This window comes from Capricornis sumatraensis, chromosome 4 (genome assembly GCF_032405125.1).
Source record: "Capricornis sumatraensis isolate serow.1 chromosome 4, serow.2, whole genome shotgun sequence".
Lineage (NCBI taxonomy): Eukaryota > Metazoa > Chordata > Mammalia > Artiodactyla > Bovidae > Capricornis > Capricornis sumatraensis.
Genome location: NC_091072.1, coordinates 113,497,902 through 113,518,926, shown reverse-complemented (window position 1 = coordinate 113,518,926; position 21,025 = coordinate 113,497,902). Strand labels below are relative to the sequence as shown.

The 21,025-nt window shown below is 47.0% G+C and overlaps 1 protein-coding gene across 1 annotated transcript; it reads left to right on the top strand.

The window, feature by feature from the left end:
- Positions 1–210: 210 nt before the first annotated feature.
- On the top strand, positions 211–8,642 carry CKAP4 (cytoskeleton associated protein 4). Its single transcript, XM_068970659.1, has 2 exons — positions 211–663; positions 6,244–8,642. Exons 1-2 carry the CDS (start codon positions 211–213, stop codon positions 7,558–7,560), a joined length of 1,770 nt encoding a protein of 589 aa, XP_068826760.1. The 3' UTR covers positions 7,561–8,642.
- Positions 8,643–21,025: the final 12,383 nt, after the last annotated feature.

Below are 21,025 nucleotides of genomic sequence, written 5' to 3'. Positions count from 1 at the left end.
CGGAGGCAGGCCCCCTCCTCCTTCCTCCCTCGCCCGGCCTCCTTCCGCGCCCGCCCGCCCGCTCTCGCTCTCTCGCTCTCGGCCGCTCCGACGCCAACAGCGCCCGCGTGCTGCTCGCCCAGCCCCGGGGGAGCCCGAGGAAGTTTCCCCGGCCGCGCGCCCCACTCGCTCGCCTCGCAGCCCGCGGCCTCAGCCGCCGCCGCGCCCGCCATGCCCTCGGCCAAACAAAGGGGCTCCAAGGGCGGCCACGGCGCCGCGAGCCCCTCGGAGAAGGGCGCCCACCCGTCGGGCGGCGCGGATGACGTGGCGAAGAAGCCGCCGCCGGCGCCGCAGCAGCACCCGCCGCCGCCCGCGCCGCACCCGCAGCAGCAGCACCCGCCGCAGCATCCGCAGAACCAGGCGCACGGCAAGGGCGGCCACCGCGGCGGCAAGTCCTCCTCCTCCGCCGCCGCTGCCGCCGCCTCGTCCTCCGCGTCCTGCTCGCGCAGGCTCGGCCGGGTGCTCAACTTTCTCTTCTACCTCGCCCTGGTGGCGGCGGCCGCCTTCTCGGGCTGGTGTGTCCACCACGTCCTGGAGGAGGTCCAGCACGTCCGGCGCAGCCACCAGGACTTCTCCCGGCAGCGGGAGGAGTTGGGTCAGGGCTTGCAGGGCGTCGAGCAGAAGGTGGGTACCGAGGCCCCCCAACCTCCGTGCTCCCGGCGGCGGCGGCCCCCGCACCCACAGCCAGGCCCCCTCGTGCCCTCCTGGCGGGAGCCCTCGCCGGCCCAGGCCGGGTGTCCTCCGCCAGCGGCCCGGGGTCCCCTCGCCCCGGCCGTTTGGCTCCGAGGCAGCCCCCAGACCCTCTTTGTTAATGGCCGCTGAGGAGTCGTCCCGAGGGATGGACCGCTTCGAGGATGTTCCGGCCGCCTGGGAGGGTGGGCCAAGGGCCTGTCACAGGACATTAGCGGTGACCTGTAAGGAAGCCGGCAGGCTCTGGGGAGCTCATTCTTTTTGGATTAGGAACCGCTGAATGGGCAGAGTTGCCTGGAGAGGAGCTTGGAAGGGAAACCAGCGCATCCCTGGAAGCCTCGGGCAAGGCCGCACCTCTGCTCTCCCCGTGGGAGACATCTGAGCCAGATTTTAATAGACCCAGAGCCCGGGGAAAGAGAAGCTAGTAATGTTACTCATTTGTATAGTTCTGATGAAATATTTCATCTCGTTAGGCCCCCTGCGCTTTATTAGACCAGTGTACCTAAGTGGGCCTTGGAAGTATATGATAGCATATTTCAGCCTTAGAGGAGAGGAACGGCCAAAGATACCAGGTCACACTGGTGAATAATACAGAGGCACATTTATATGGTGTTTAGAGGGCTTACTCACTTATTATCTAATCCTCAGAGCGACCTTGGGAGGGAGGGAAGGAGAGAGGACGGGCAGTTTTGACTCTGTTTTCCAGACCAGAAAATTGAGATTTAGAGCTTAATTGATAAAGACTGCAACTGGTGAGTGGCAGTTTGCATGACAGCCTTGAGGCCACTGGGGCCTGTTTCAGGTTCGGATGGACCCACCTTTCAACAGGAAGCTGCTTAGGGTCCGCCTTTTCTGATTTTTCTTTTTACACCAAGCACAGCTCCTTCAGCCTCATTCCCCCTCCTCCGTCCTCATGTCATTGCTCAATGAAACTTGGTTGCATGATTGAAACAAAAAATCCCGCCACCACTTCTGAGCCCGGAATTGCTGCCTCCTTTTCCCAGCATGCTGCCGGCCCTGCCAAGTTTCTATTGACTGTGTAGAATATGCAGGACTAGGAATTTCCTCTTAAGACTGGCGGAGCAACTGGAGTGAGTCATTTTGCTCCATGCTGCAGGCCAAGGGAGGTGACTTTTTGAAGGGAACTAAGTAGGCAGCGCTGCTTTGCCTATCTGGAATGTCAAATCATTCTTAAAAAATAGACATACTGCTGAAGTATCATCAGTAGGCTCTCTGTTTCCTCTCTTGATCCACCCACTTACCAATCAATCATAATATTTGGTGAAGTCTGATAGTGACATGGCTCCTGGTAGGCCCTGTGGAGGGTGTGAGGGTGCAAAGGACAAATCCTATTTGTGAAGCAGCCCACAGGTAGGTTTTGGTTGAGGGTAACTGCTGTGTGAGTTCAGAAGAGAGAGAAGGTGGAGTTTGCCCAGGCCTGTGACCCAGTGGCCAGCATGGTACCAGTCTAGACTCTATATGGTGGTGGATAACTGTTGAGAGACGGCATGAGGAACACACAGGCTTGTTTGGTGGACACTACATGGCCATCCTGCCCACAGCAGAGTAACATTTAGGATGCTGTGAGAGAGGAGGCTGAAGTTGAGGCCCAGATGTTGGAGGTCTTGAGTTGAGGCAGGAGCAATTGAGGTTTATTCTCTCTGCTTCCTCCCTGCCCATCCCTTATTCTTCCATCTGGTTCCCACTCTTGCTCCATGTCAGCTTTGTACAGATTCCCTTTCCTCTTTGGGTACTCAGTTCTCCCATCTCCACAGTAAGGGGAGGACTCTTTCCAGGTTTTCAAGAATCCTCCTGCCTGTAAACCATTGAAATTACGACCTTTCTTTTTTAGTAGTGTAGTCAGGCTCATATCTAATGCCTCATGTTTATTGTGCATTGATCTGACTCTGACGGTGCCAACAGGTACTGATAAGTACTGATATGATCCCCTTTCCACAGACCGGAAGAGTGAACAGCAGGAGGCTGAGTAACTCTACATGGTTACACAACCAGCAAGCAGCAGTGCTAGGATTCAAACTGCAGTGAACTCCTAGAACACGGTTCACCACTTACCTATTCATTTTGCCATCTTTCCCATGCCTTGCTTAGTACCTGGTAGGTGCTCAATTAATGTTCATTTCATTGACTTGGAACTTCCATTGCATGTGGTCACTTCTCTCTGGATCTCCAGGGTGGCCAGTAGATTTTACTTTGCCTTAAGGAGTGAGTAGTGATGGATGGGCCTCTGACAGACTAAGTTTGAGCACCTTATTCCTCTGAGGATGAGGGTTTGATTCTTCTCAGAGACATATTCTTACTATATTATTATTATTCATAATTAGTCTTCACTGAGGGCCAGGTGTTCCCAGTTCCCCTCTGAGACATGAGCACCATTGCACAGATAGGCCAGCTGAGTCTGGAGCAGTTGTGTTACTCATTCAGGGTCACATGCAGACCCTCAGTGGTGGAGCTGGGGTTGGAATCAGAGCAGTGTGACTTTGAAGCATGCTACTCCACTGCCCTTTTGGGTGCCCACCTGATCTCGTTCTCAGATGCTCTCAGTTCTGGGGCATGGCCCAGGTCTGCTGAATGGGCTGAGAGGCTGGCCTGTTCTTAGCCTGAAGATTCAGCAGGCACAAATGGGCGAAGGGCTTCAGAAACCCTGGTTCTGCTCTAGGCCCTCTGAAGGGCTTGGGTTGCCTTGGCAGATCCAGGGTGGCATACAGTGATTTTAGGAGTAGGCTTAAGGCCGGTGGGGTCAGTTGAATGAGACTAAGAGCTGTTTGTGGGCGAGTTCTCTGGTCGTTATTTCTTTGTTCTCTCATCTTGCTCTGGGCTAGGAGTCATGGCTTGAGGCTGAGCAGCATTTCTTGGCACTGAGTGCACTTTGAACATGCTTCTGCCCGGGTGTATCACTGGAGGCCAAGAGTGCAGTTTCTAAACTCAGACATTCTTGGATTCTGATCCTCAGCTCTACCACTTCCCAGGCTCCTGCTTTGTAAAATGGGGATCAATAGGAGCTGCCATGAGATTATTATGAGGGTGGATTGAGATGATATCTCTTAAGTTTGCATAATTATTTACATCAGATTCCTGTTGAATATCAGCCATCGCTAACTAGTCTCTTAACCCCTGCCTCTACTGTGAGCTCCTAGGGGGCAGGGATCCTGTCTTGGTGTCACTCTGCTCGGGCATCTTGTCCACCACTTAGTGGGCATCCCACATATGTTAGGGAAACATGATATCACTGCATATTGATTATAATGGGGTTTTGCATGTGAAGATGAACAGCTCAGAAGATGAACAGTACCAACGCAGGGAGACACTTTCTGTGCTCTTTTCAATGGTTTCATCTGTCGTTTCTGATCTAGTCCCCTTCCTAGCCATCTGTAAAGAGCCAGTCCAGGTTAGGAGTGACAGACGGGTTGGGGGAAGTGGACCAGCCTAGTCTTCATCAGGCCTTGCTCTGTAAATTCATTCATTTTTTGATTCAATCAGAAAACACTGATGAACACCTACCATGTTTCAGGTACTATGCCTACCTGTTGACACCTCTGTTCTGAAATCTGTGCTTAGAACAGGCAGATTCTGTGACTGAATAACCTAGTTTCAGAGGAGAGCTGTCTCTGGTACCTTCTCAAGGTGTCCTTTATGACTCAGGTTTTATTTGGTTGAGCAGGCAAATTGTCCAGTATTCTGGAGTCTCTGAGAACCTTATTCTAATCTGCTTTAAAATCATAGACTGGTAGAAGCAAAAAAGGACTTTAGAAACCAATTTGTTAGTAGATGAAGAGCTTGGGACTTGGAATCTGAGTGTGACTTCCTTGTGCTCACAGAGCTGGTTATTGGTGGGACTGGAACTAGAGCCCAGGGTACTGTTGATAGTCCTGTAGTGTTTGCCCTTTGTCGTTGGGCCTGGTGGGCTAGGAATCTCCAGACGGCTGAGCTACTCCAGAAAGATGCAGTGGTAATGAAGGTGACAGTTACTGTTTACAGGTTGCATGGTGGTGAAGAATCTACCGGCTAATGCAGGAGATGCAACAGATGGGGATTTGACCCCTGGGTCAGGAAGATCCCCTGGAGGAGGAAATGGCTCTAGTATTCTTGCCTGGAAATTCCCATAGACAGGAGCTTTGAGGGCTATAGTCCATGGGGTCGCAAAGAGTCTGAGCGACTAGGCACAGCTATGTGTTAGGCCCAATTTAAGTGCTTTATATATATTAACTCACTTTATTCTCACAAAACAAACTAACAAGTTAGATACTATCTTTGTTTCTATCCTGTGGCTAAGGAAACCAAGGCATTGATATGCTAAATTACTTCCCCATGATCACACAGCTAGGAAGTGTCCAAGCCAGGATTTGAGCATAGGTGGTCCCATTCTAGAACCCATGCTATTTTTTTTTAAGCCCTTCATTGTGGAAATGTTCAAGCATTAAGAAGAGATCAATATAGTGAAGCCTACCTCCAATAATCATCAATTTTTTGCTATTTAATCCGTTCACCACCCCTTCCTCCTCTCATTTTGCTGCGCTTAGTTCTGCTCAGCAGTTCTGACTGTTTTGGCAAGCTGTTAATCATCATACTCTCAGCCTCTCAGGACATTAAACCTGCTCCCTGGAGTGGTTCCCAGGTCAGACCCTGTTTAGGGTAGAATTTATTTAGAATGAATGTATAGTGGCAATCAGTGTCATAATGTGTTCACAAGCCAGAAATTGCTGAGGGCCACTGGTCCACTGATCACATTTTCAGTTGAGGATGTGACTTGTTCAGAGCCAAAGAGTTAGAACTACCAAGCAGAGACCTGAACCTGGTCTCCTGCCTTCCTGCCCAGTGTCTCCCATGTGCCTCAGCTTTGTTTCTATGAAAACTTGAGACCTTTCAGTTGTAAGAGCTAAAAATTCAGCTAAAACTGCCCTAAAGAAAGATGGAGGGAGGAAGAGAGATAATTTATTGGCTCAAACTTACTAGTTCCAGAGTAGATTCCTTCCAGAGTAGATGCCTTCAGTATGGCTGTCTCCAGAGATTTAAATTGTATCTTCAGAACTTGATCTTGCCCTCCCTGAGTTCTGCTTCCTTCTGTGCTGGCTTAGCTGTAGGCAGGCATTGATCATTGGTCTTAGCTGTTCCAGGCTTCTTTTCATCCTATAGCTAGCAATTCCAGTAGAAAGAGCTTTCTTTTCCCAGTAGTTTTAAAAGAAGTTATGCAATTGACTTGCTGGCCTGGTTTAGGCCACATGCCCATCCTCTAATCACTGTAGTTCCAGGCCTGGATGGGGAAGTGGGTGGATGGAAAGCATTGATTGGTCAGGCCTAGAGGGCTTGGACTGGCGCCTTTGGGTTGGTCCCCCAAACCATATGGGCTGTGTGTAAGGATGGTTCCCCAAAGGAGAATTATGGTGCTGTTCTGTTGGCGGAGGGACCTTTAAGCTGGGCAGATCAAAAGAAATATAGCTGAATTGGATAAAACCCTTCAGCAGTTCTCTGTGGTTAACATCTGGATTTTGGTTACAGGTGCAGTCCCTGCAAGCCACGTTCGGTACTTTCGAGTCCCTCGTGAGAAGCTCCCAACATAAACATGATCTCACAGAGAAAGCCGTGAAGCAGGGGGAGAGCGAGATCAACCGCATCAGTGAAGTTTTACAAAAACTCCAGAATGAGATCCTCAAAGACCTCTCTGATGGGATCCACGTGGTCAAGGATGCCAGGGAGCGGGACTTCACCTCCCTGGAGAACACAGTAGAGGAAAGGCTGACGGAGCTCACCAAGTCCATCAATGACAATATCGCCATCTTCACGGATGTCCAGAAGAGGAGCCAGAAGGAAATCAACGACATGAAGGCCAAGGTTGCCTCTCTAGAAGACTCGGAGGGATATAAGCAGGATCTGAAAGCCTTGAAGGAAGTGGTTAAGGAAATACAAACCTCGGTGAAGTCCAAAGAGAAGGACATGGAGGCCCTGAGAAGCACCATCCAGACCATGGAGTCGGATGTCTACACGGAGGTCAAAGAACTGGTGAGCCTCAAGCAGGAGCAGCAGAGGTTCAAGGCGGCAGCCGATTCGGAACATCACACCCTTCAGGCACTCACGGAGAAGATCCTCCGGGCCGAGGAGTCTGCCTCCCACCTCCCTGAGGAGATCAGGAGACTCGAGGAGGAGCTTGGCCAGCTCAAGGCCGCGGCCCTCCGGCCAGAAGAAGACGGGGCCTTCAGACCCTCCGAGGCCTTTGAAACGCTCCAAAAGGAGAGCCAAGGCTTGGACTCGCGGTTGCAGAGCGTGGAAGATGGGGTGCAGGCAGCGCGGGCAGCCTGGGCGCGCCAGGGCGAGAGCCTGGAGGCTCTGCGCATGCAGAGCGAGGAGCAGGCACGGCGCCTGGCAGAGCTGCAGGAGCGCGTGGCCGGCCTGGGCCCCGCCGCCGACGCCGAGGGGGGCCTGGCAGGCACAGTGCATGGCCTCGGTGAGGCCCAGCTCTCTCTGGCCGGTGATGTGGACGAGCTGAAGCGCCGCATGGCCGAGCTCCCTGGCGCTGTGGAGGCTCTGCAGAAGGTACAGGAGCAGGTCCACATGCTGCTGGGCCGCGAGGCCACCGCTGCGCCCCCCCAGGACCTGCTGGACAGACTCTCCTCTCTTGACAACCTCAGAGCCTCTGTGGGCCAGGTGGAGTCGGACTTGAAAATGCTCAGGACTGCTGTGGACAGTTTGGTCGCGTACTCGGTGAAGATCGAGACCAACGAGAACAACTTGGAGTCGGCCAAGGGCTTGCTAGAGGACCTGAGGAATGACCTGGATAGGTTGTTTGTGAAAGTGGAAAAGATTCACGAGAAAGTCTAAATGGATTGCGTGTGCAGGGCATGGATGGCCAGTGCAGTTTTTCATGACCAAAAAAAAAAAATGTTTATGACCTCCCCCTTACTTCTCCCCCCACAGCCAGGTCCCTCCACGACCCGCACCACCAGGACCTCCCGGGCCTTCCACGTTTTTGTGCCCGGTTAACTTATTTATGATGGTTATCACACGCCACCGGTTGTGCAAAAGTCTTCTGCTTCAGCTTTGGGGGTGGGGGTTTCCTGAAGGCACGGCTTTTGTGCCTCAGAGGCACCTTCTAGAAGGGATGTCTCTCCCTAATGTCAGGGAAGAACTGTAGTGGCTGCAGTTGAGGATTAACAGAAGCAGATTAACCTCAAAAATCCTGCCTGGCTGGCAGATTTCAAGCAAAATGTGGGGGGAGGAACTTTTCTTTCTAATTGTCTTTAAGGAAAATTCATTTTATTTTATTTTTATTTTTATTTTTAGTACTTCTGGCCGAGGTTCTCATGAGATGTCACTCACTTCTTGTCTTCCACTTCAAACTGGTTACAGCTCATTAAGGTCAACTCTGAATCGAGAAGGGGACAAGCCCTCCATTTTTAGTTGCATCAGCTGCTTGATGGTCGCCTTCTGTGGGGAAAGGTGTCTTTTCCATTCCTGAACCATTTCACGATCTCAGTGGTAACTATGCAAAGAATTCAGACGGTTCTGAATGTGAAGGCACACCCCCCCACAGAGTCCCCTGTGGCTGACCTGTGTCACCTCTTGATAAGGCCCCAAATAGTGTGTTCAGAATAAGGGTTTAGAATCCCTGAGAGTCCTTGGATTCCTTCAGGAAATGTATTACGAGAGCTGCTCATAAAGGCATAGACTGCCTCCCCAGGGAATGGAGGCCACTGTCTCTCTCTTATCGCAATGTTCTTGAAGAGGTTTGCTGTTAGCAGACCCCATCCATCAGTGAGGAACGTGTGCATTTTCTGTAGCCATTTGCTGTTTCCCTTCCCCCTTTGAGCTGTACTGTTCTTTAATGGCTGTCTTGCCCTTTAAAAAAGAAAAAAAAAAAAGGAAAAAGAAAAAAAAGGTTTGTTTAGTTTACTGTGAAATGAACTGTATGGCTTATTTACAGTATTTTTAATTCTTAATAAACACTTGAGCTTTGTTATGACTTTTCCAGAGTGGTGGTTTTCTGAGAATTTGATAACTTTTAACGATGTATTAATGTGCAGTATTCAGAATTAGAAAGATGGGTAGTTTTCAATTGTAAGCTTTTTGTTTTTTTTAATTCTTCAGTCAAGATGTCCTCCCTGTTAGGACTGGGCACCTAGTTCTGATTTGACTATTAGCAGTTTTCTTTATAGGTCATTGCTTGACCCCAGTGCTTAACTATAGCAGAGGGTTACAACCCTTGCTTTCTGTTAGACTCTTAGAGCCTAAAAAATACCTGGAGCCCCTCTCCATAGATTTTAGACTCAGTGGGTACAGAGGGCTGGCACTAGCATTTTTTTTTTTATTTTAATTTTTACTTTATTTTACTTTACAGTGCTGTATTGGTTTTTGCCATACATTAACATGAATCCACCATGGGTGTACATGCGTTCCCAAACATGAACCCCCTCCCACCTCTCTCCCCATAACATCTCTCTGGGTCATCACCGTGGCACTAGCATTTTAAAGGCCTCCTAGCTGAGGGACTTCCCTGATGGTCCAGTGGCTAAGATTCTCCACTCCCAGTGCAGGGGACCCAGTTTCGATCCCTGGTCAGGGAGTTAGATCCCAAATGCCAGAGTTAAAAGAGCTTGAAGGCCACAGCTAAGACCTGAAGTGAGTGAAGTCGCTCAGTCGTGTCCAACTCTTTTGCGACCCCATGGACTGTAGCCTACCAGGCTTCTCCGTCCATGGGATTCTCCAGGCAAGAATACTGGAGTAGGTTACCATTTCCTTCTCCAGGGGATCTTCCTGACCCAGGGATCGAACCCAGGTCTCCTGTATTGGAGGCAGACGCTTTAACCTCTGAGCCACCAGGGAAGCCTGGTGCAGCCAAATAAGGAAAAATAAATGTTAAAAAAAAAAATCACTAAAGGCTCCCTAGATGATTCTAATGTGCAGCCAGGTTTGAGAACCAGTGTGTTGATTCATCTGTGTGACCTTTGGCCCCTGTGCAAACCTAGGAATGTTGACTTCTCAGGTTGCCATATACCTACCACTCTATAACAAAGGATACTGTTTATTGAATTGAGTACCTGTCTTCCAGGCGTGGTGCTTAGCACTTCATAGGCCTCTTTATTCCTTCTAATACTCCCCGGAGGTAGGCAGTATCATTTCCAGTTTTATAAAGGAACAGCAGGCTTATAAACAAGCACAACATACCGTCATTAGTTAGGAAAGGGCAGGGCTGAGGTTTGAACCCAGTCCCTGCTCTTAACTGTAACAGCATCCTCCACCTTCCACTAGCACAAGGGCAGGGCTGCACTGACCTGTGCAACACCTGCTGTCTGTTGGTTCAGAGACTGCATTAGCTCTTTTCTCTCCCAAAGGGAGAGAGGATACGGGGGAGACCAAGACCTGAGTGCATACGGAGCTTCAAGCTTCCACTCTGACTGGAGGGCCTCTCATCTCTGAACTTCTCTGTCAGTCATTCTGCATCCTGGGGTCAGCATCCCTAAGCCTTCACGACTCTTATTTTTTCCAAAGCAGTTTGCACATCAAGATGGGCCCTTTATTAGTGTTAGCTATCGTATCTATTTTTATTTTAAAAGTCAAAAAGTTGATATGTATGTTTTAACAACTCATTTTGCCCTCTTTGGGGAGGGTGCTGAGCAGGGTAAACCCCCACGTTTGGAGCAAATTAAATTCTGATTCTCAGGTTGGTTGGTTGCATCAGGCATATTCTTGCTCTTTTACCTTCGTTTCTGCAGTCCTTAATCTCCGACTGTGGAGTAGTTTAATATATTCTCATTTAATATTCATAGTTGAAAATATCTACTAGGGTCAGAGAAGTAATTAGATATAAATTCAAATGGTAAAGATAAAAGGAATGCATTATGAGATCTTTCCCCAAATAACGATCACAATTCAGTCTTATTCATGTGTCTGCTCACTTATTCATTCAATGGACATTTGTTGAGCCCATAGCCAAACATTTTGCAAAATATCAGTGAATGCAAGATGCACCTGACAAGATCTTTGTCTTTCAAGGACCTATAGGTGAGTGGAATGGGAGTAACAGTCCTGAAAGCTGGTAGATGGCATAAGGACTCACAGGTGCTATAGCCAGGTCTAATGGAGTACAGAAGAGAGAGTGGCAAGTTCTGCGAGAGTTGGGCTAGGGTAGTTAGAATAGACTCGCAGAGGCCTGCGGGAAATCAATTGGAATGTGTCCGTGAATAATGGGAACGCTCAGGAAACATGAGGCTGCCCCACCCTTTGAACAGGGGATAGGCAAAAGTTATTGAAGGCCTTGATTAAACTGTGGATGATTCAGGGACTTCCCTGGTGGTCAGGTGGCTAAGACTCCATACTCCCAAGTGCAGGGTGCCCGGGTTTGATCCCTGGTCAGGGAACTAGATTCCACATGGCCACAACTAAAAAGATCCCGAATGCCATAACGAAGATCAAAGATCTTGCATGCCGCAGTTAAGCCCCGATGCAGCCAAATAAATAAGAATAAATACTAAAAAACATAAAAAACTGTGGACGACCCAGCACCAGGATAATCGACTGCAGTGAAATTCCCCAGGCAAGACTGGCAGCATGCTGGTAAGGAAAGTGCTACCATGTCGCATGGCACTTAGCATGGTGATGATGGTGAGGGTGATGATGATACCTAACAGGATGACTGTGAGGGTTGCCGGGGGCCATGGGTGGACAGGGTTTAGGTTAACATAGCATCTGGCTATAGCAAGAACTCCAGGGCTCATTCATGTGCAGCCACACCAGAGGGTGAAAGATTGAAATACTTCTGTGCTGCTTGGTAAACACCTGTGGCCCCGAGTGCCTTCTTTTGGGACCACTAACCTTCTTACAGTCTGGCAACTGGCTAAAATATGGATGTACTGGAACCTCTAGGACAGTGCTTCAGCCTCATGGCCAGCATTAATTCTGATGACTGTGCACCCATGCTTTGACAGTGGTTAAATATTTAGAAATCACCCTATGTTTTCCACAAGAGCCTGTGGAAAAGACCCTGGAAAAGACCCTGATGCTGGGAACGATTGAGGTCAGGAGGAGAAGGGGCATCAAGAGGATGAGATGATTGGATGGCATCACCAACTCAATGGGCATGCATTTGAGCAAACTCTGGGAGATCATGAAGGACAGGGAAGCCTGGCAGGCTGCAGTTCATGGGGTCACAAAGAGACATGACTGAGCAACAAGAAAATGTTTTCTTCAAAGCATGATTCTGAGCTATGGATCTAAATATCCAGTAACATTGGGACACACTGCACCCCCACCTCTACCCCATGCCACCCCCCGCCATCTCACAGGGTTCAAAACTAAAGTCGTTGTTTTTCCCTGGAATCAGTGTAACCACTGCTCCCTCGTTGCTTGAACTAGAAGCTCAAGAGTCCCTCCTGTCTTCTCAACTCTCCCTTTTCCTGTCCTTCCACATCCTCTTGGATAGAAACCTAGACACAGCCACTCCATCCAACATCCCCCAGCCTTTACTCCATCACTGGATGGTCCCTGAATTCCAGCAGCAACCCCTGACTGCACCCTCTGCCTATTAATACAGAAACCTGGTTCATGCACTCACTGTTCACTCACTGCTTGGAGAGCACCGCTTTTTGTGGAACAAAGAGATGACAAGGAATGAGACATGTGGGTCCTGCCTTCATGAGGTTTACAGTCCAGCTCTGGGGAGGCAGTAAACGTGGAAAGAAACAGAGCTAACTGTACAAACTGCAGTCCCTTTTCTTGAGGGATATGAAGCTCCCAGTTGGCCTCTTTTTCCCCAGCCTGGTTCCCATTCAGGAAATCCCCAGTGGGTAACTGGTGTGATGTTTCTCAGAAGCTTTGAGAAAGAGAATGTCTCAAAAGTCAGCCTGTGTCCTTTCTCCCGCTTAATCCTTCAGTGTCTCCCCTTTGGCTTCAGAAGAATATCCCAGTTAAAAACCTGTGCTCTTACAGACACAACAGGTCACATATTGTATGATTCCACATATATGAAATATCCAGAATAAATCTACAGCGACTGAAGGCAAGCTGATGGTTGTGGGGGCAGAGGGAGGGGGAAGGAGTTGTGGAGAGCATCTGCTTAACAGGCACCAGGTTTCTTTTGGGGTGATGAAAATGATACCATAATAGTGGTGGTTGTTACACAACACTGTGGTCATACTAAACTCCACTGAATGATTCACTTTAAAATGTTTAACTTTGTTATGTGAATTTCATCTCAATTAAAAAAATGGAAAAAACAAAAATAAAGAGGAAAATCTTGTGCTCTGAATTACTCTAGAACTGATTTCTTCACTGAAAAATACCCAGTACTTCTTGAGTTTACTTTTATTGAAGTGTAACATGTGAGCTTTAAGGCATACACATCAGAAATACACAGCTGATTGGATTTTTACACATGACACACCACGTGCTAACCACCAGATCGAGACAGACGTTTCCAGTACCTCACAAGCTTCCTATGCCCCATAGTCATCAGTTCCCAAGGTAACCACTCCGCTGACTCCCATCACCATAGATTACTTTAGTCCATTCTTGACTTTTATATAGATTGAATCATACCACATAAGACCTGGAATTCCTTAAAAAAAAAACTTCATTGAGATATAATTCACACAGTACAAAATTTATTAAAACATACAATTGCTCTTAGTATATTTACAGAAGGCTGAAGACACTCTTATTTGCTAAATCTTGCCCATCACATACTTTTAAAAAATGCACATAGTAGGTGTTCAATAAACAGCATCTGTTTGCATTCATAAGGTTTTTTGAACTGGACAAAAATTTTAGGGTCTCCATCTTGCTAGTCAACAACTCTGAGAGGACAAAGAAGTGTGAAGAGTGGTAGCAACCACTCCCCTCTCAGGCTGGGTCCAGAGGGGAGGAGGAGAAAACCACAGAGGCAGGGGCTTTGACTGCCTGTCCTCCTCCGCCGGCTGCATCTGGTCAAGACTGGATTCCACAGGCCGCCGTTTATTATGAACAGGGCAGAACTGTATTCACTCTGGGAGACAAGATGAAGGCTGAGGTCTCCTTTCCTTGAGAGATTCCCACACATGTATGCAGGATCACATGTAGTACGGCATGCAATGGTAAAGGGTTGCACACAGGAGGGACAGATGAGGCCCTGGACCTCTGTTGTTGCCTGCCCAGCATCAGTCCTCCCGTGTTTGGCCACAGCTCTTCTGTTTTTATTCACAGAATCCCCCCTTCCCATTCTCAGTCCACTGCCATTTGATGAGACGGACCGTGATAAACACGTGACCCAGGATTGGCCAGTGAGAAATCCCATTCTCCTGGTTTCATTTGTTTGAGATGAACAAGCCGACTGAAAAGATACACAAAGAAATACTACTAGTGTAGACCCCCAAGGACTACACTAAAAAGATACACAAAGATCTTCCTGACCCAGGAATCAATCTGGGGTCTCCTGCATTGCAGGCAGATTCTTTACCATCTGAGCCACCAGGGAAGCCCTACCCAACATGAGAGTTAAATTTCATCTGGGGCAAAATGAGGACTGCAGCCCAGAGACAGCACCTCACATGGACAGCTCCGAGAGACTACTCCAAAGAGGCGATGGGGGAGGGTCGATATACAAGATTTTGGTGAAGGGGGAGCTTAACGCAATCAAGTGCTTGTTTTATAAATGATTTTCTCCTAGTCATGAGGAACTGATGTCACCACGAAGGGATCTGGTGATTTTCTAGATATGAAGAGATGAAAGGATTGGGATCATGAAATCAATTCCTGAAAATATCTGTCTAAAGACCTGTTCTACCAGTTTCCCTGGAGCACAGAGTGCCTCGCTCCCGACCCTGAATTCCCCTCAGAGGGTGCTGAAGGTTGGCAGCTGCAGCAGCACAGGGTTCAATCTCCACATAGGCCGATGGCAAAGGCCCTTGTTGTTGTTCAGTGGCTGGCAAATGCTCTTGGCAAGTGTCAATTTGTAGTTGACAAACACATGTCCCAATCTCACCCACTGCTGCTGGGACTTTCTAGAAAGAGGTACACTTTGTCCACTGGCTGGATATAAGCTTACAGCTGCTAGGGGCCATCTTATCTGGAGAGATCACTGAGAATGAAGCTGGCATAGAGGAGAGCAAATCCAAGGGATGGCAGTAACTGGTTCCTGATGACATAGAATGAGAACCTGGATCCAGCTGTGCCCCAAAGCTCCAGAAGCCACGTTCTTTACTACATGGAATCGTATACCATTATGCCAACTTTTGGTTTCCCTGGTGGCCAGTGGTAAAGTATCTGCCTGCAGTGCAGGAGACTTGTGTTCAATCCCCAGGTCAGGATGATCCCCTGGAGAAGGAAATGGTAACCCATTCAAGTATTCTTGACTGAAGACTCCCATGGGTAGAGGAGCCTGGTGGGCTACAGTTCATGGGGTCACAAAGAGTCTGACACAAGTTAGTGACTAAGCAATGCCAACTTTCACATGGACACAAAGTGACGTGGAGCCATGCAAATGATGAGCATAATAGTACTGCTTGTAACTAAAAAGACTGCTGCTGTTTAGTCACTAAGTCATGACTGACACTTTTGTGACCTCCATGGATTGACTGTGACAGGCTCCTCTGTCCATGGGGTTTTCCTGGTAAGAATATTGGAGTGAGTTGCCATTTCCTTCTCCAGGGTATCTTCCTGACCCAGGGATCGAACCTACTTCTCCTTCTTTGGTAAGTGGATTCTTTACCACTGAGCCACTAGGGAGGGAAACCCTGTAAAAGACGGTTCAGTTGCTCAGTCGTGTCTGATTCTTTGCCACCCCATGGAGTGCAGCACACCAAGCTTCCCTCTCCATCACCAACTCCCGGAGCTCACTGAAACTCATGTCCATCAAGTTGGTGATTCCATCCAATCATCTCATCCTCTGTCGTCCCCTTCTCCTCCTGCCTTCAGTCTTGCCCAGCATCAGGGTCTTTTCCAGTGAGTCTGTTCTTAGCATCAGGTGGCCAAAGAATTGGAGTTTCAGCTTCAGCATCAGTCCTTCCAATGAGTATTCTGGACTGATTTCCTTTAGGATGTACTGGTTGGATCTCCTGGCAGTCCAAGGGACTCTCAAGAGTCTTCTTAAACACCACAGCTCAAAAGCATCAATTCTTTGGTGCTCAGCTTTCTCTATAGTCCAACTCTCACATCCATACATGACTACAGGAAAAACCATAGCTTTAACTATAGGGACCTTTGCTGGTGAAATAATGTCTCTGATTTTAATATGCTGTCTAGATTGGTCATAGCTTTTCTTCCAAGGAGCAAGCGTCTTTTAATTTCATGGCTGCAATCACCATCTACAGTGATTTTGGAGCCCAAGAAAATAAAGCCTCTCACTGTTTCCACTGTTTCCCCATCTATCTGTCATGAATTGATGGGACTGGATGCCATGATCTTAGCTTTCTGAATGTTGAGTTTTAAGCCAACCTTTTCACTCTCCTCTTTCACTTTCATCAAGAGGCTCTTTAGTTCTTCACTTTCTGGCATAAGGGTGGTGCCATCTGCATATCTGAGGTTATTGATATTTTACCCAGCAATCTTGACTTCAGCTTGTGCTTCATCCAGCCCAGCATTTCTCATGATGTACTCTGCATATAAGTTAAATAAGCAAAACAAGCAAATAAGTAAAAGACTGTAAACACCTAAAAAGTCTGGTAACCTAATCAATGACTACTTTATCCCTTGTTCAATCAATGTACTCCAAAACAATAATAAAAATGAATAAATCAGAACCTGTGTATCAATGTGAATGGATCTCTTAACTAAATGCTGAGTGGGAAAGAAAAGAAAAGAAAATACATAGTATAAGAACTTGTAAATAAAATTAAGAAAGCATACAAAATAATACTGTATATTATAGTACAAGGATCAAAAAGTAGCTAGGATACTGACTATCCAAATTCAGATTGGTTTCTTAGGTTAAATGGGGATTACCTGGGCATTTATTATATTGTTCTTAATATCTTTTTCCTTCTCTTAACAATTTATTATGAAAATTTAAACAAAAAATGGAAAGAATTGTCCAGTGAACACTCATACATTTACTACTGAGATACTACAATGAATATTTTACTATCACATATATTTCCCATGCGTGCATGCATGCCAAGTCATCTCAGTTGTGTCTGACTCTTTGCTAACCACTTGGCCCCCAGGAAGCTCTCAGTCTTTCAGTATTCTTGATAATTTTTTGTATGTCAGAAATGTTTTGCAATGAAAATTTTTTAAAAAGGAAGAAACACCAAGGGAAACATTCATACTTTAAAAAAATTGAATTATAACTAACAGAAAACACTTATATTAGTTTCGGGTGTTACAACACAGTGATTTGATATTTTTATACATTATGAAATGATTACCACAAGAAGTCTAATAACCATCTGTCACTGTCCAAAGTTGTTACAATTTTATTGACTATATTCCGTATGCTATATGGCTTCCCAGGTCGCATTAGTAGTAAAGAACTTGCCTGCCAATGCAGGAGACGCAAGAGATGTGGGTTCAATCCCTGGGTCAGGAAGATTCCCTGGAGTAGGGAATGGCAGCCCACTCCAATATTCTTGCTTGGAAAATCTCATGGACAGAGGAGCCTGGTGGGTTATAGTCCATGGGGTCTTGAAGAGTGGGACACAACTGAGCATGCACAGACACACACACACACACACACACACACACAATGTTGTGCATTACATTCCCATGACTTACTTATTTAATAATTGAAAGTTTGTGCCTCCTTTTCCCGTTTACCTATTTCATCTCTTCCCTCCATCCCCTGTCACTCTGGTAACCACTAGTTTGTTCTCTGCATCTATGACTGTTTTATTTTGTTTTGCTTTCTAGATTCCACAACTAAGTGAGATCATAGGGTATTTGTCTTTCTCTGTCTGACTTATTTCACTTAGCATAACGGCCTCCAGGTCCATCCACACTTGTCTTGCCTCCAGCGGCAAGATTTCATTCCTTTTTTATAGTGGAGCAATACTTCATTGCACATGCATGCCACGTCTTCTTTATCCATTCATCTATTGATAGACAGGTTGCTTCCATTTCTTGCCCACTGAAAATAATGCTCCACTAAACATACACGTGCACATATCTTGTCAACTTAGTGTTTTTGTTTCCCTTGGGTAAACACCAAGACGTGGAGCTGCTGGATCACCTGGTAGCTCTATTTTTTTATTTTATTTTTTGAGGAACCTCAATACTATTTTTCACTGAGGCTGCACCACTTTATATTCCCACCCACAGTGGAAGGGCTCCCCTTTTCTCCACATTTCTGCCACTTGTTGTTTCTTATCTTTTTGATGATAGCCATTCTGACTATCAGAATGATGTGAGAGTATGAGACAGGAAAACAAACGATCATCTCTGTATATTTCATGAGGAGCTATATTTAAAGATAATTAATTACTTTTCACGATAGTCAAGCTAAATAGCCACACGGCAGGCCTTGGAGAGCTCAGGCTAAAAAAGTATTCCCGACCTCCCTTATTTTACAGACCAAGGGCAGGGGTACTGAGACTCAGGAAGAGGAACTTGCTCCCCAAGTTCAGAAACTAATTGTTAAGGAGACAGAGCTCGTTTCTTCTCTTGTCTCTATTTGTTTGGGCCCCACCCTAGGCCTAAGCAAATTTCTGAAATGTCCAGAGACAAGCAAAGCTGAGTCCTTGCAAGCAGGAACCGCATTCTGGCAGGAAGGGGAGTGGCCCCTTGGCTGGTGCTCAGCGTATTGGTCCTGAGCAGCCAAGAGCAATACCTGTTGGGCAATGGGCTGTGGGGAAACCTCAGCCTGTCTGTGTGTAAATACCTGATAGTGTTGACATGCCTGTTATTAATCGGGTGTAGTTGCCCAGTGTGACGGTGCTTTTGTTGTTATTGTTTAGTTACCATTGTGTCCAAGTCTTTGAGACCCCACGCACTGTAGCCCAGGCTTCCCCAGTGGCTCAGTGGTAAAAAAAAAAAAAAAAAAAAAATCCGCTTGCAAAGCTGAAGCCACAGGAGACATGGATTTGATCCTTGGATCAGGAAGACCCCCCGTAGGATGACATGGCAACCCACTCCAGGATTCTTGCCTGGAGAGTCCCATGGACAGAGGAGCCTGGCAGGCTACAGTCCCTATGGATGCAAAGAGTCAGACATGACTGAAGTCACTGAGCTCACTCGCTCAGACTACAGCCCGCCAGGCTTCTTTGCCCATAGAAGTCTTCTCAGTTAAGAAGACTGGAATGGGTAGCCATTTCCTTCTCTAGGAGATCTTCCCAGACCAGGGATCAAACCTGTGTCTCCAACATTGACAGGCAGATTCTTTTCCACTGAGCCACCAGTTAAGACCTTACTCTCCTACAGAGTCACTCGTAGAAACTCAGGAACATAGGTCTACATTTCTCGTGCACTGGATTGTCCTGGTTTATTCTCCTTGGGAGGTTCCCAGTTGAAGTTTTATTTTTTTGGTCGTGCCAAATCTTAGTTCCTCCACCAGGGATCAAACTCATGCCCCCTGTGGTGGAAATGTGGAGTCCGTACCACTGAACTGCCAGGGAATTCTACCCAGCTGAAATTTTAAGGACTGGAGGCAGGGAGGAAAAGGACCTAGGGATCAGAAAGTTGGTTTAGTTCCATCTGCTGGCCTGTTTTTCTTTGGATAATTCATCTTCTCTCTCTGGGCCCCTGTCTGCCCTCCTGTCTGTAAAGTGAGGAGGGTGATAAAATGATCTCCAAGTTTTCTTCCAGCTCCAGCTTCCCTTGACTTCATCATCTTACATGATTCTTTGGGAGCATATTGTGGGTAGTAGGAGAGCTGAGGGAAAAAGAACTTGAGCGTGGGCAAATCCCTGAAGGGCAGATATGACTTCTGTGTTAACCAAGGCTGTATTCCTAGCTCTCATTTGTGTCTGGCATAAAGTAGGTGCACAAATACTTTCTCTTCCCAAGGTGGAGCTAGTGACTTGTCAGTTTTGCTATTGGCAGTAGCTGCTAGACTAGCCTGACATACATAGTGGGTAATTTCATGCGAAGTCTGTTTACTTAGAAGACTCCCTGATGCGCCAGGAGCAAATCCAAAGTAGCTCACTCTCTTGAACTTTTTCAGCGGAGGTGTAACCCCAAATCTGTGAGGCTGAAGGCTGTAAGAAGGAGAGATGCCACTTGAAGTGAGAATTTAGCGCCATCTAGTGTCTGAATTTCAGCTTCAGCATTGAAGCTGAAACTCCAATACTTTGGCCACCTGATGCGAAGAACTGACTCATAGGAAAAGACCCTGATGCTGGGAAAGATTGAAGGCAGGAGGAGAAGGGGAGGACAGAGGATGGGATGGTTGGATGGCATCACTGACTCGATGGACATGAGTTTGAGCAAGTTCCAGGAGTTGGTGATGGACAGGGAGGCCTGGCGTGCTGCAGTCCATGGGGTCGCAAAGAGTCAGACATGACTGAACGACTGAACAGACCGAGTGTCTGAATTGGGGATCACAGGAATGATTTCTTCATTTTTCTAGGTATTCTGTTTCATAAAGGAGAGATAAATCCAGTTGTGCCAATTAAAATATACCAAGAAAACCCACTATTTAAAAGACTCATGAATGTATTTACATGTGACATGAACATTATTGTAGTATGTATATTCTCCCCCTACTTAGCTCCCTCTGAAAACTTAGATAACAATAAAGGGTTTTGTTAACAGGAGTCTTTTGTTAGTAGAAGCTTAGAAAGTCCTTAAGGCTCTATCCTTCCCACATCCAGCTAGTTCAGAGGGCAGGTACTGACCCTTAAAGCAGCTCAGTCTAGAGCTGACTGCTTAGTTGTTAACATAAGTATCTGAGTTTTATGTCATGCATTAATTAAAACACATTTCTTATCTCACTCAATCCTGGTGATTATCCTAGAGAGTAAGAATGACAGTCTCTAACTAGCTGATCATTCACTGCTGTTGAGAAAGTTTCATTAATTTGCCTTGATGTTATACAGTAATTGTTGGGGAGAGGATTCAGACTCACATTGGTCTGTCTCTAACAACTGTTTTCTTTATACTAAAAATCACATTTTTTTTTTGCCAAAATGATACAATTGACCTCCCATAATAACCATAATTTTCTTGGGCTCCAAAATCACTGCAGACAAACTGCAGCCATAGAAGTAAAAGACACTTGCTCCTTGGAGGGAAAGCTACGACAATCCTAGACAGTGTATTAAAAAGCACAGACAACACTTTGCCAACAAAGGCGCGTATAGTCAAAGATATGGTTTTTCCAGTAGTCAAGTACAGCTGTGAGAGTTGGACCATAAAGAAGGCAGAGTGCTGAAGAAATGATGCT

Excerpts from the sequence above, each read along its gene's own strand:
- CKAP4 (XM_068970659.1), top strand. The coding sequence starts at position 211 with ATGCCCTCGGCCAAACAAAGGGGCTCCAAGGGCGGCCACGGCGCCGCG. Across the intron at positions 664-6,243 it reads TGCAGGGCGTCGAGCAGAAG|GTGCAGTCCCTGCAAGCCAC; the intron begins GTGGGTACCGAG and ends TTTTGGTTACAG.